The 15,499-nt window shown below is 36.0% G+C and overlaps 2 protein-coding genes across 2 annotated transcripts; both read left to right on the forward strand.

Moving 5' to 3' along the window:
• Positions 1-5,720: 5,720 nt before the first annotated feature.
• LOC112274257 (large ribosomal subunit protein mL101 (rPPR4)) lies at positions 5,721-9,832 on the forward strand. The gene is made up of 4 exons (XM_024503578.2): positions 5,721-5,907; positions 6,946-7,008; positions 7,423-7,930; positions 8,098-9,832. Exons 2-4 carry the CDS (start codon positions 6,965-6,967, stop codon positions 9,379-9,381), a joined length of 1,836 nt encoding a protein of 611 aa, XP_024359346.1. The 5' UTR covers positions 5,721-5,907; positions 6,946-6,964; the 3' UTR covers positions 9,382-9,832.
• Positions 9,833-11,151: 1,319 nt separating this feature from the next.
• On the forward strand, positions 11,152-14,584 carry LOC112274258 (pectinesterase). The gene is made up of 4 exons (XM_024503579.3): positions 11,152-12,356; positions 12,747-12,910; positions 13,182-13,480; positions 13,636-14,584. Exons 1-4 carry the CDS (start codon positions 11,479-11,481, stop codon positions 14,029-14,031), a joined length of 1,737 nt encoding a protein of 578 aa, XP_024359347.1. The 5' UTR covers positions 11,152-11,478; the 3' UTR covers positions 14,032-14,584.
• Positions 14,585-15,499: the final 915 nt, after the last annotated feature.

A 15,499-nucleotide genomic window follows, 5' to 3' on the forward strand; every position in this document is an offset into this window, starting at 1 on the left:
AGACTTTATTAAAAAATTAAAAAATTATTTAATAAAAAAATTTAAGCCTATGCATGTGGAAGTCATAAATAGTCATTTTTGTCTTTAATAATTATTACCTATAAAACAATTCCTATAAACGTAATGATAAATCAAAATAATAGCTTAATAATATTTAATGTTATTAAATCTCCCTCCATTCCACTCATTTTAGGTTTATAATAACTAAAGAACTATAATCTTTGAATAAAATCGATTTTTTATAATCCTAATTTTTTGATAATATAATCTAGACTTTTATTATCTAAATAGATGTTATAAATTTAATATAAGGAAATTTTTATAAGTAATTAAAAAAACTTTCATACATACTTCAAAAGAAGAATTATTTTTTGTTATTTATGCTACATCCATTTCTTATGATAGAAAGACTTTAAGCGACATTCCAATCTAGTAGAAAGATTAAGAAGATATTTTTGAAAAAAATATATATAAATATTTTACCAAAATATTGTGATTATGATTGCTCAATTAATCTTTAAGAAAGAATTCAATAGCTATTTGATATAATATTTATCTTATCATAAAAAATAAATTTGCTATATTCAAAGAATATATTGATAAAAATTTGGCTAAAAACTTTATATATCATTTAAAATTTCTAGCAAGAGTTCCTATCTTATTTCTAAAGAAATAAAAAGAGATAAATGCAAATATTTGTGAATTATTAAGGATTCAACAAGATGATTATGAAGAATATGTATTATCTATCTTTAATATTTGAATTCCTTGATCAATTAAATTAAGAAAAATATATATATTAAAATAGATCTATAAAGAGCATATAACTTGGTACATATTAAAGATAATTGGAAGATGTATGGAAATTTCAAATTTATTGTCATACTTTTTGGATTTACAAATATATTAGCTATTTTTTAAGATCTAATTAATAATTTTATTTGAGATTTTTTGGATGATTTCTATTTTATTTATTTATTTAAATAATATTTTAATTTAATTTAAGAATATAAAAAATTATGAACTTCATATTTATTATATGTTACAAAAACTTATAAATACAAGACTATTTGTCAAGATGGAGAACTATATATTTTACACAATTCAAGTTGACTTCTTAGGATGCATCATTTCAAATGATGTCCTTATAATGGATTCTAAGAAATTTTAGACTATCATAGATTAGAAGATATATATATATATATATATATATATATATATATATATTAAAATTTATTAATTACTATCAAATCTTTAATAAGATTTTTTTTTTCAAGTTGTAGTTTTATTTACATGTTTGAACCATAGAAGTTTCTAGAATTGAGGTTAGGTATGGTGGACTAAATAGGACCCATCGTGGAACATTCTAGAAAAGATTTTAGGCAGTTATTTAGGTGGAGCCTATCATAGAATCTTCTAGAAAAGGCTTAAGGCAATTATCTAAAAAGGACCGATCATAGAACCTTCTAAGAAAAGAATTTAAGGTGGTTGTCTAGATAGGATCTAGCATCTAGGAACATTCTAGAAGGTTCAGGGTGGTAGGACAAGGTATAAACATGACTTGCTAGGACCTTTTGGGGCATCTGGTCAGATATGGCTTCGGACTCTTTCTGTAAGTAAAATTTGGTTCTACATCTTTCTATTTAGTTTTTTTTTGTTTTGTTTCTATTTGCTCAATTTTGTCTTTCATATTTAGTTCCATTTTGACTTATTCTATTTAGTTCCATTCAATTTTTTTCTAGTTTTTTTTGTCCTATTTTGTGAAGAGGCCTTATGTTATTTTGGATTTGAAGGATCTTCGGTTATTGAATTAATCTAGTCTTATTTTAGAAACAATATTTGAAGCTTTAAAGATATATTTTATAATAAAATCTATTTTGTATTGGATTGATTTTTTTAAGATCTTTTTTAGAAAACATATGCATCAAACTTTGCTTTGAGTATAGTGTTGTTACAAATAGGAGTAAATAAAAAACTTCACCTAATAATTTTTCATTCAAGAAATACTTTAATAACCAGGATTAATTACAAGATCTATAAGAAAAAACTTCTTGTAATTATGGATTTATTATAAAAATAGTCCTAATATTTGGAAGGTGCTTCTAGTGAAGTAAATTTTTATATAGACTATAAGAATTTCAAGTATTTTAAGTAGAAATATATTTTAAATCATCACTAAGCCCATTAAAGCGTATCTTTGTCAAGACTTGAATCCAAGATTATTTATCAACCAATAAAATAACAAGATTTATCAAAAGTTATTTTTATCAATAATAATTATTTTTATTATTGATTCTTTTTATCAATACTATTTTTTAAATTAAAATGAAGAATTAGAAAAATCTTTGTTATAAAGCAAAATAAGTTCAATGAATATTGTATTCTTTCTTCTATCTTTATTTCTTATTTCTTTTGTATTTGTAGCATTAAAGAGATGGAGAATTAACAACAAGGAGCTTTGACTTAGAAACTATTATTTATTGAGTTATTGGACAAGACATTGAGATTGTCACAACATTCAAGATAATGTAATATAAATGAAGACCTTCAAAAATAATATGTTTTTTCTTGAATAGATGGCAAGATATAATAAGTTTGATAAAAGTAAAAAAATTTAAATATTTTATATAAATAAGCCTCTTAGAAGCTTTATAGACATTGATTTGACTTTATATGTATTTATAAGAGATTGATAGGTTAAAAACTTGGCCAATATTTTAGCCATGTATTGCATATATTGGTCACTTGTGGTTCAAGTTGGCCATTTGGCATACATATAGAAAAATTGTCTTGTAAGTTAAACACATGTTCCACAAGTTGTACACTTATTAGAGATTCAATAGAACATTTTTATGTAACTTTTAGTTGGATAGTAAATTTGGAAGCAAGAATGAGGCATTTCTCTCTCATATCAATTCTTTTCTTGCTTTTAGTTTTATCTCATGAGTCTATATTTTTCTTATCTTTTGCAATAACCATTTCAATTTTTTCTTGAATATACATACTTTCTTATTCATATCTTTATTTTAATTCTTCAAGTTTTTGTTCTTGAAAACAAAATCTATTTAAAATTAATTAATAAAAAAATAAACTTAAATAAGTATGTATATAAGTATGTATGTGTATCTATATATGAATTTTATACCATATAAAATAAGATTGCCCACCTGGATTATGAATCATATTAAGTCTTAATTACTTCTTGAATAAAGTGTGCATTGTGAAAAGCTCAAATTTCAAGTAAAAAGAAGATTTTAATTACTTCTTGATTAAAGTGTGCATTGTAAAAATCTTAATTTTCAAGTAGAAAGAAGATTCTAATTACTTCTTGAGTAAGTAATTTGAAAGATTCAATGCACTTTGAATGAACGTGCAAATTGATTGTAGGCTAAGACTAAGACTAAGATTATTTCTAAGTGGCCATAATCCAATGATTAATGACATATGGTATTATTTTAAATATTTTTAAATTTTTATTAATTATAATATAATATTATATATATAATTAAAATATTAAAAATTAAATAAAAAATATTTTTATAAATTTTTAAAGATGTTTAGAAGATATAAAATATTATGTAAATATTTTATTAATACATTGAAATTTTTTCTTCTTATATTATTGTAAATGAAGTACTTATAAAAAAGTTTCAAAGAATATATACAATAATAAATGCAATCAAATTTTATAAAATACAATAGGAGAAGAAAGATAAAGGTACTTACTTTACAAATTGCAATTCTTTAGCATTGACTATAAATCTAATATAATAACAGATATCTTATCTATTTTTTTTATATTGGAATTTTAATTTATTTTTTACTTTGGTAAAATATGTATTTTTTGGGTAATCTTAATAATTATTTTTCAAGAATATAATTCTGATTTTATAATAAAAATATTAACAATCTTCAACAAATATGTATGTTTTTGTAACATAAAAAGAAATAATAAAATAAGCTAACACAAATATTTTTGAGGATATCCTAAAATTTTATTATATATATATATATATATATATATATATATATAATCATAACTTGATATAAAAAAATTAACCACTTATTTACAATAAAAAGGTGACATTTAAAAAAGTTATACATATATAGTTTGTTGATGTATAAAAAAGTCTATATATTAAATAATCATGTTGTTTATAATCTTTAAAATAAAAAATAATCTTATGTATTAATTGTGTCTAAAAATATTTATTTATATATATATATATATATATATATAACTTATTATATAGTAAAAAATAAACTCTAAGAGATATTTATAAGATAACTTAAATTAAGGATGTTGCTAATGCCACCACAAGCAAACCTAAACTTGTGTTGCACAACACAATGCATTTTATGGAACACCAAAATATATATCTATAAAAAATGTGTACTTTATCCATTATAGTGTGTAGTAGCAATGTTCTATAAAATGCATTGTAGTGTATAATGTAAGTTTAGGACAACTGATGGTGGCATTAGCAAAAATTGTGATGGTTTATGATTGATGGCAAGTTGTAGTGGCATTAGAGAAAATTGTGATAGAATTAGTAACACCCTAAAATTAATAAGTGATTGATTAGCTAAATAGAATAAAGTTGTTTAAAAAGTTTGATTCTTTAGTAGAGTTTTTTATATTTCTTATTTATTGGAAGGTACGTCTAAGAATTTCTTTTGTTGTGTATATAAATATTTCAAATAGAAAATATTTTGTATTTTTCTATAAATAAAAGTAATGTCTATAAACAAATACATTCTATGTTGTTAGTTAAATCTATAATCATGTATTATTTTCTTTAAAATATGAAATCATTCAAAATAGAATAAAAAAATAACATAGTATACTTGTTTTGATTATAGTTCAAATACAATGAAAGTATAATATTTTGCAAAATTTTGAGTATGCTATTTTGAAAAGAGTAATTATTCTTTTTAAACAAAGGATTTCAGAATTTAAAAAATAAATAAACCCACATTGAGGAAAAAAAAAATATGGTTATTTTAAATCAGTTAACATATACAAGTACAATAGATTAATATAACTTCAAGTACAATTTTTACGCTATTGTCCATGCTTGATCATTTCATTGATTGATTCTGAAAAGGAAACATAATGCACTCTAAATATTTATAATAATAAATATATGTAGTATAAAATTCATACTATTTGCTTCAAGGTGATTGAATATATTTGAGAGAAAATACTTTGTTTCATATTACAAACAATTACCAATTGCTATATGCCATCCAGATTTAACTACATCGTTTATTTGAAAAGAAAATGATCATGTCAACTGGTTAGACTGTGTTTTTATAGCAGTAATTAGATTTTATTTTATTTTATTTTATTTGTAATAAAATTTCCACAGCGGTCCTTCATTTTGTTTAAATATTTATTTTATACACATTCAATTATACATTGTTAAGCAGTGTGCTCTTTCATCAGCATCCTCTTCTGCATTAAAGATCCCCCTCAGAAAACCCCTGAGGAAAGCTCAGGAGATGGGGGTCGGGATGACGTGGCAATTCCAGCATGGGTTGCACGATCCACCGTGGAAGGCGGGAAATTGGTGGAGGCCTTCCGATACCCTGCAGGGTTGATGTGGCGCTTCCACGTGGTAGATTCTGCAACTGCTGAGATGGCATTAGAGTCTGACCGGGCTGGCGATGGTGCCGCCCGCCCGCCCTTCCACCCCGCTGCCGGTTTTCCTCAGGTCATTTAGGGTTTCGTATACATCAACTGGTCCGTGGGCTTGGTTGATTCCTTGGGCTTCGGGTGCACCAGATCGCCCAGGAATTGCATCGCCGGATTGCCACTGCCAAGTTTCCCATCTTCCCCTTCTTTCTTCAGGTTGTTGATGTGCGCGATCGCTTCATCCAGTGCCCTGCAATCCTCTTCTTCAGGTCTTATTTCATTCCAATACTTAATCCGAAGGAGTACCAAGGTTTAAGTTTCTTCTGGGTTTAGTGTTTTCTTTTTCCGCTTGCGATTGGAAGTGTTTGAGCATTCGATCTGAGTTGGTCTGTCTCTCCAGAATTTTTCTTACTTAAATCTGACAAGCGAGAGAGAGAGAGAGATGGCTCCCCGCGAGATCATGGCTTTAGGGTTTAGGGTTTAAGGCTGCTTCGGTTTAGAGAAGGATCAAAGCAATATTTTTTTGGGGAGTTTCGCTTATTTTTCTTCATTCCTTGAATCTATGGCATTCAGTTCACAGCATTCTGTACAGTTTGAAAGGAGGGTTGAAGGAGTTTGACGTAAGATTTTACCATAATCTAGGTTTAGAGTTGTTTCCTTCGTAGAAATCCTGAAACGAGGCCGTTTCGAAATCTAGTGGCTTAAGAATCTTGAAGAATTTAAAATTCGTCCTTAATTGCGTTTAGACGTTGCAGAAAGTGATGGCCATGTTTTTATTTATCGTTTTAAGACCATATGTTCCACAAATGACACTCCAAGTGTCTTTGCCGATTGAATTTTCATTCTCTTGGTAAATGAAGTGCTTCTTACGCAGTACTGTTATAACAGCTCCAATCTGGGCTTCCATTAATTTATGGTGAGGTTACGTACATTTAGTCTCGCAATTCGGTACGTCAGGTTCGCTCAACGGGGTTACATATCAGCGTCAGAATCTGAATTGAATTCATGTAGTGGCCGATAAGAGGCTAATTTGAGAGCAGGAGACAATGTGATGAGGTGATCAGGGTTTACGTTTGACGTCGTGATTGGGGTTTATAGTTCTGCGCGGTATTTAAGATATCTCTTACCTCATGAAGATTTCTGGGGCGCTTGTATGGAACCTTGGCCATCACCTGTTGCTCAAATATTTTATTTTATTTCTTCGCAAGGTTGTCCATGGGTGAAGCTCTACATCGTCTCGACTACTAATTCAGACGATTCTTCGCGTTTATCTCTGTACTAACATTGTGCGTTCATTGGTACTTCAGAACAAGTTGACGTAACCCAATGTCGAAAGTGTGGAGAGCAGCACGTGCTGCTTATTTGCAGCGGTATGTTTTTATTTTATCTCTTGCTTTTGATGTAGTTGTAAAACAGGCCTACTTTCTACGGCACTTTTATCACCTAATGTAGGTGATGGTCTGTTCAAATGTTATTTAATGCGGTGTTTGAACTGTTAGAACCTTATGTAGTTGCTAGACTGTGGTAAACTCGGTTAGGTGATTTCTTTATCGTGTGGAAAATGCTCTGCTGAAATTGATGAACTTTTCTGGCCTACTCAATTTTTAATTTTTTTTCATTGATCAGCAAGTCACAAAGCGGTTATTTTGTTATATTTTATATAATTTGTATCGTTTTTAGAATGATGATAATAATAATAGTAAAATTTCCCTCAGATCATTGCGTTCTTAGTTAACAGCACGCTGTCAGATGGCTTAATATATTATTGGTGATTTTTTTTGCAGAGCCCAGCGAAGTTCTGCTCAAATAGTTAACAGTGGAGAATATTCACCTGGAGTGCCAAAGTCCTCATCGTCAACGACGCGCAGGCTCGGATGTGTTACACCCAGCCAGGATAGAGTTGGCTACAGTTGGTGTGTCCCAGAGCAAAGTAGCTCCCGATCGTTCTCTACGCAAGTTGAGTCATATTCGGGAGTTGAGGAAGGAAAATCTGAGGACGTTCCCAACGCTGAGAATGAGGCGGATGACAATGCAGATGGGCTTGATCTTGAAAAAAATGTAGAAGGTGCGCTTGAAGGTTTTGCATCTGATATAAAAGTTTTGGATGAAGAAAAATACAAAAGCCAACAAGCTTTGTGGAAAAAAATTGAGAGTACGAAACAAGGCCCACAAAAGTCGGTTGTACCCCTTATTAAGGAGTGGCTTAACGAGGGATATGCACTTGATAAGCGAGTTCTGGTTTCTATATTGATACGTCTTAGACGCAGACAGCGATACAAACAAGCTATGGAGGTGAATATCCTGCCTGACATATTGTAGTTGATTATTTAAAATAAGCAGGTTATCTTCATTATGCTTATTATTTAAACTCAATTTCTGACCAAGGCTTGTAATGTTCTTCTCATTATATTGTTGCTGTGAATGTCCAGCTCGTCTCATAGTTGCATTATGTTCTGCAGATATCCGATTGGATGTCAGAAGAGAAGAACATCAAGTGGGAGATGGCAGACAACATTGTCCGAATCGATCTCAAGGCTAAAATGAAACAGTTCGCTGTTGCGGAGCAGCTGCTGGAAGATTCTCCTCCCGAATTCAAGACAGAGCTTGCTTACCACACTCTTTTAAGGAATTATGCGGATTATCAAATGGCACAGAAAGCTGATGCTTTGTTGGAGAAGCTGAAGGGTACAGGCATTCTCACTCTGCCATTTGCTTTTAACCAGATGATGCTTTTATACAAGCGGAAGGGGATGATGAACAAAGTAACAGAGATATTGGCGGATATGAAGACACATGGTGTTCCAAAGGATGTATACACCTACAATATTTTGATGGATGTGAAAGCTAGGAGTGGTGATATTGAAGGAATGGAGAAAATATTCGAGGAGTTGAGTGCTGATGAGAATGTGAAGGCAGATGCAGCAACATTTGGCACCCTGGCGACTTTCTGTGTTCATGCTGGCTTACTAGATAAAGCCAGGAGTTATCTAAAGGAGATGGAAGAAGGTGATGTCTTCAGGAATCGCTCTGCATATGATATTCTTATTTCACAGTATGGTGCTGTTGGTGACCAGGAGGGTGTTGAACGGGTTTGGGAGAAAGTAAAGAGCGGCCCTGTTGTTTCGAACAGGAGTTACATAACAGTTATTGAAGCATTTGGAAAGCTGGGTATGGTGGAGAAGGCAGAGGAATTATATGGAATTATGAGCAAGTCAAAGGGTTTGATCCTTAGTCGTCAGTTCAATTCTTTATTGAGTGCGTATGCGAGACAGGGTTTGATGGAAAAGGCTGAAAAGCTTGTGGAGGACATGGTGAAATTGGGCCGAAAGAAGAATGCCGTCACGTATCATCACCTAGTGACTGGGTATTTGAAGACGGATCAGCTTGACAAGGCGTTGGCAGTAATGAAAGAGGCACAAGGTGACTCTAAACAGGGTCGAAGCAGATTGTGGGTTGAAACTTTGATTTCTGTTTTGGATGCATATGCTGAGAGAGGGGACGTAATCAGTGCTGAGAAACAGTTCCAAGATATCAAGAAAGCCTACCCAAGACCTAACATTCAGGTTTACAATATATTGTTAAAGGCATACATCAAAAGCCGTGTGCCAGCTCTTGGCTTCTTGCAGCGCATGTTAGCTGACAAACTCGTTCCCAATGAAGAAACGCTTAATTTATTACGGCAACAAACAGGACAACGAGAGGAAATACCTGAGACTCTGGCTCAACCTGAAATCGCTTCTTAACTCTACTTCAGACATCCTCCATCCTGCTTAGTCCCCTTGTTCGACTTAAGAGGCAGGGCGTGTGCCAATTTCATCAGGACTAAATGACCAAGCCTAGTTCCTGGAGACACGAAGCTTTTTCTGGTTGCATGGAAGATATCTCTTGCCCTAATGTTCTATGCAGTCCTTGAATGAGAGAAACACCTGATTGTGAGATACCTCACAACCCAGACATGCAGAGAGGATTATTTAGGAATGTGCATTAGGCTACAGTAATTTAGGTTTGCATAATCATAGAATCACGCAAGCATATCACATTGACACTGCCCCCTGCCTTAGGAACTTGTGGGTTTCCGCTTCATTTCTTCCAGAAGTAATATACGCAGAATACACACAATGGTTAATGCATGTTTAGTTTCTGTATTGAAGTCATTGTAATAAGCAAATTTCAATGACTTAGAGATTGCTATCACACTGATGTGGACATCAGAAATTCTTACGAAGACTACCTCATGGCCACTTAGTATGAATGTAGAACAGTGTTAACCAGTGTTAATCAAGTGTGAATGAGAAAGTCTTTAACTTGCAAAAGTATCAAAGCAACACCGTTTTGTGGTGTGTAAGTCCAACCCCATGCACACTCACGAATGGTAACGCATGAAAGCGAATGAGAGAAATTTTTGGACATGCTTTCCTTAATGCACACTCTGGAAATAGTTTTTGGAAATCGAAGTTGAGTCCTCATCAACCGGAAATAAAATGTAGACAGTAGCAATGATGTGGGCTCTCCTGTGTGGGTGAGAATGGTTTTAATCCACTGCAACCAGCAGTTCGTGATAATGAAAAGGAATGTTAGGACTCAGAAAATCATGGTGAGGTGTTTCTATTGTGAATGTATCGAAATGATGAGAAAACGGTATTGATTCGATCCGGAAATAGTTCTGCGGAAATCTACTGGAGGTTTAAGTTTTGTGGTGAGGAACAATTTTTCTTAAATATTTACAAGGTAGCAAGTTGCCGGTATGAAAGGGATAGTAGGTACACTCCACAGTATTGCTGTTGATTGATGCTAGGGTATGAAGGCAGTCGTGTTCTGAGTTGCGATAATTAAACGAGGGGAGAATTTAGTATTGACTAATGTCGATACGTGCAGGAGCCAGTCACCTGCCACGGCACATCAATATTAACTATACGTGATTTGTTCCGTTCAATACCTAGCGAGTGCCGTTAATCGCTATCCACACAGCAGCATATTAGTATTATACTCCAATATGCATCATCCTTCAAGAGCTTGTAAAAATGCTAACTTGGAATTGAATCTGAAATCCATTGGTTGAATGATTTCACACAGCTTGCAGTTGCATTATCAAGTATGCAAGCGATCTAATATATGCGGCCTACAAAAGGAGAGATCAAGTGTGGACAGGATGAGCTCTCCTTCCAGCAGCAGTTACGATTTTACAACGTCATACAGCTGCTGCACGGCGATGGCGAGCTGGTCAGAGAATGACCTCCAACTGTGAGGGCTCCGTCGCAGAGGGATGGTGACAGGGCTATGGTAGGATAATCCCTCAACGGCATAGCACGACGATGAGTCTCACTGACACTCCTCATGAATACTCCGACGCCTGACATTAGTGACAACCTGGCCGTCTTCATCATGTGCTGCAGAGGCACCAGATTGGCGACAGGACATCCTAGTTGCTCAGTTATTAGGGAGTTTATTTCTGTGTTTGTAGATATGGTCGACCTGTCTTACGTGACCTGCAGTACGATGTGCTGCAGCCGCGCTGGATTTAGGTGAAACCTCATATACGTCCAAATGATCCCGTGACGAAGAAATCCAGACAGAGAGGAAAGGAATTATCTAGAGCTAGCAGTGTTGGTTTGCACGCGCGCGCTCGTGAGGTGGGGTCGAAGTCATGGCGAGGCTTTGAGGTCATAGGTTTGACAGGTCGATGGAGAAATGAGTCACATGTCAGTTTGAGTGCTGCCTATTCTCACTTGCGAATATAGAAGCTCAAGGGTCTGTAGCGCTGCAGCGCTAAGTGTGATGCGGACGATGTGAGAAATTTTAGTGGGAGAGCTAGTCAGGGACAAGGCGAGCGGTGAGAAAGGATGGCATCGATGGCCGCTAGTGTAGTCTTCATTTTGCTAATCTCTACTCTTCTCAATGCAGCGAGTGTGATGCCCGAGAGTCACTTCAAGTCCTACCCACATTGGCGTCATGACCACAAGCAGCATCATCAGAAGGATGTAGCGCCTGGCAGTGGTACCAGTGTTGCTGTCACCGAGGCTTGTGCTGCCACAAGGTATCCGGCTTCTTGTTTGAGAGCATTGAACAGTGATCCTCGATCGGCTACTGCCGTACCACGAGAATTAGTAGCCATCGCAATCGGAGTAGCCCATCGTTATGCAACAATTTCGCAAGCTGACAGCCAGACATTAGCTGCACAATCAGCCACTTCAGGCAATATCAACCTCATCTCCATCTCCAAAATGTGCAGTGAAGGGACAGATTTGGCCGCGTTCCATACCCAAAACTCTGAAAATGCTGTCAATGGGCCGCTTCTAAACGACGTGCAGGCATGGCTCAGTGGGGCTCTCACGTTTACGACTGACTGCAGTGCCGGCCTTGGGCAAACTTCCACTGCGCTGCCCTTCGTGAGCGAGATGAAAGGACGACTGGACGCATCTCAAGAGATGATAAGCAACGCTCTTGCCATGACCGACGCGCTTGTGAACTACGGCCCCAACACCGTTCTGTGGAAGCCACCTCCTCTTAGCAAGGATCACATGCTCTATGAGACCACGAGCTTCGTCGCACAGCACGAGCTGAGCGCTGCGGTTTCGACGCCCAAGTGGCTCAATGTCAAAGACCATAACCTCCTTAATGGGACACTTCTTGCATCTCCTTCTGTCACCGTTGATATATATTCTGCGTTCTCAAGTATCCAGCGTGCGGTAGATCTTGCTCCAGACTGGAGCACACAGAGGTAGGTCTCATTCAACCGATACTTAGTTTCTGTCAACAGCAAGATGGTTGCTGTGTTAAAAATGGATTTACTGTGTTGCTAAGAAAGCATGGTTTCTGTAACTGAGGAAGGCATTAGGAATGCGCTCAGGGTTTCAGACGTAGGCTTGAAGCTGTACTTTCATGTTTCCTTTTTTCTTCATCAACTTCTAGCACAGGGCATTCGAAGAACTTAGGATGAGGTGTGCAGCAGAGAGATTGTCTCAGTTGATGTAATGTAAAGGTTTTGGATGTGATAATGTAAGGATAAAAAATTTTACATTAGAAACATTAATTATTTTGAAGTCTGTCCTGGACATTTAGCTCCAAGGAACTGAAAACCAACTGTCTTCAACTCGTTGTGCGCCTTTAGATACGTGATTTACATCAAGACAGGAGTCTACAACGAGGTGGTGAGAATTCCTAAGCAGAAGACGAATCTCATGTTCTTAGGAGATGGAACTGATAAGACAATTATAACAGGCAGCTTGAGTGATTCACAACCAGGCATGATCACCTGGGCGACAGCGACAGTTGGTTCGTAATTTCTAACCGATTCTCTAACATCAGATAAACAATCAATCGGTGCAACATGATCGTATAGAAAGGTTATAAATGTTACTTTGTTTGCAATGGTGCGTTGTGAATTGTTTGCTGGAATTGTCTAACTGTGTAGTGTATGAGAGGTTTAAATGTGCTCATTTGAGCGGGTTCTTTGTCTAAAATAAACATTCCCTTGTCGTATTCGAAGTCTTGAGCTTGCCAATCCAGAAACTTGAGACTTGGTTCGTGACGTTTGTTGTTGCAGCTGTCAGTGGTTCTGGCTTCATAGCTCGTGGCATAACATTCCAGAACACCGCAGGCCCTGCTGGACGTCAAGCAGTGGCCTTGAGAGTAAATAGCGATCAGTCCGCCTTCCAGAACTGCGCCGTTGTGGGATTCCAGGACTCTCTTTACACGCATTCGTTACGGCAGTTTTACAAGGATGTGTATGTTTCAGGTACTGTTGATTTTATTTTTGGAAACTCTGCTGCCCTCTTCCAAAACTCACAGTTGGTGGTTCGTGTTGGAGCGCCTGAAGCCACCACCAGCACAGTGACAGCTCAGGTAACGCACGAGTACTCTTGCTTTGTTTTCAAAGTCTTGTTTCGTGAACTTTATTAGAAAATCCAATTTGAAGTATCACACTTCGTCCTGAATTAGTGAAAGGTCTTCCTGAAAATTACCCAAACTTATTGTACCTCCATCTGATTTAATTGCAGGGTAGAACAGATTCTGGTCAAACCACTGGGCTCGTCTTCCAAGACTGTTCTATCCTTGGAACGCCTGAATACGTGGCCTTGTTTCAATCTAATCGGCAAGCACACCAGGCCTTCCTCGGCAGACCATGGAAAACTTTCTCCCGCACCGTGTTTATCAGAACATATATCGATCAGATCATCGATCCCTCGGGCTGGTTGCCATGGAACGGAAACTTTGCTCTCTCTACCCTATTTGCTGCCGAGTATGGAACCTATGGTCCTGGTGCCGCCACCATCAACAACCGTGTTACATGGTCAAGTCAGCTTTCGACATCTCAAGCTCAGGCTTTTTCTGTGAGCTCGTTCATTCAGGGCCCATCCTGGTTGCCTGCTACCGAAATTCCCTTCTCTCCGTAACCACTGCTGTATATCTCATTCTATTTAATTTCAGTAGTCTTTGAGGGAACATTTCCATGAAGGCAGAGGTTCGATTTCAAGGGTTCAGAATCAGATCGGTATCTAGCACCTGAAGTTGGAGGAGCTCTAGTTACCCGAAGACTAGCCATGAACATTATCAGGTGGATTAATTCAGAGGTGATCAAATCACTTGTGGCTCATCAGGACGCTGCTACAACAATGAGGAACGCCTGCGCATCATGTGCTCGATTATGAGCTCTTCCCAAACCAGACTTCACTCAACTAGGACTTTATCATTAGTCCTTGTGACTAAATTAGCATCCCAGAAATGCAGAAAATGCAGTTCTCAATATTCTTTCAGCAGCTTGTGTCAGTAGCAGGTTTGACCGTTACGAAGTGGAGTTCAGACATTACAGGAAGACAAGTAGAATCGAAGATCTTCACTGTCTACAAGTTGAACAGTATCATCGGTAAATAGACTTCCATTAATATATCAGTTTTCTTATAAATATAAACTTCTGTGGCAGTTGACACTGAAGTTGAGATTAAAACAGATTTGTAATGTGAACCAGCGACAGATAAAAATCCTGACTTAGAATCTGTCTGCGTGTTAACTACTGAACTGATGGACAATTCACTAACTGTAGGGGAATTTCAAGATCTTCTGTTTACGAAAGTAACATTCTTTTCTTTCGTAATATCTACTTTCATACAAAGAGGAGCCACTTGCAATCAACAAGGATCCTCATGATTGTAGTAACATCAATCAGTTCCAAAGCTGTCCTCAGCCGCCTTAAGCTAATTTTTGACTCACTTCCCTCTGAACAATGTACCATTATAGACTATGTTCACGTAGGTATAGGTGAAATAAAAATCACAATTCACCTTAAAGCTTGTGTAGGTGAGCCCATTTTATGAAATGCTGACTTCGAATGTGACATCCACAACCTTCTACCCTGTTATACAGTATGATTCAATCGCTCAAAGCCTCGAGGAAATTACCAGTGTACGAGTTGTACTGGCGTCTTCAGCATTCCTGTCCAGGGGTGTAATGATAGAAATGAATAATGGAATAACTTCAATTAGCTTTATTAACTGTGCCGGTAGTCTCCACTCCGAAATCATGCAACAGACGTTCAACTCTGCGACGTCTACCAACTAATGCATAGATTGCATCACCAGTAGTACCTGCAGAAGATTCTTGAACATCTTCAGCGGAAGTTGGTAATTGTTGAGCTCACGAAGGAGCAGTCCAGCTGTATCGGCCTTTTCTTTTGATGACTAAGGGCTTCAAATCATCATGCGAGCTCCACTTTACCAGCTGCAATTATTCAAGAGACTAAACACCACCAAGTGCACATCCAAAAACTAAACTTATTTCCCATTTGAGATGAAATTCCAGATAGTTCTATACATCAGTTCTTCTTACACCCATTTCTCTCCCTGTACCTAAAGGACTCCATCATGC

Source organism: Physcomitrium patens, chromosome 21 (genome assembly GCF_059467195.1).
Source record: "Physcomitrium patens ecotype Gransden chromosome 21, ASM5946719v1, whole genome shotgun sequence".
NCBI lineage: Eukaryota > Viridiplantae > Streptophyta > Bryopsida > Funariales > Funariaceae > Physcomitrium > Physcomitrium patens.

Bases quoted from the DNA above. Each gene is read 5' to 3' on its own strand.
- LOC112274258 (XM_024503579.3), top strand. From the start codon at position 11,479: ATGGCATCGATGGCCGCTAGTGTAGTCTTCATTTTGCTAATCTCTACT. The intron at 12,357-12,746 runs GTAGGTCTCATT...GTGCGCCTTTAG, and splicing joins CCAGACTGGAGCACACAGAG to ATACGTGATTTACATCAAGA. The intron at 13,481-13,635 runs GTAACGCACGAG...ATTTAATTGCAG, and splicing joins CCAGCACAGTGACAGCTCAG to GGTAGAACAGATTCTGGTCA.
- LOC112274257 (XM_024503578.2), top strand. From the start codon at position 6,965: ATGTCGAAAGTGTGGAGAGCAGCACGTGCTGCTTATTTGCAGCG. The intron at 7,009-7,422 runs GTATGTTTTTAT...TTTTTTTTGCAG, and splicing joins CGTGCTGCTTATTTGCAGCG to AGCCCAGCGAAGTTCTGCTC. The intron at 7,931-8,097 runs GTGAATATCCTG...TATGTTCTGCAG, and splicing joins GATACAAACAAGCTATGGAG to ATATCCGATTGGATGTCAGA.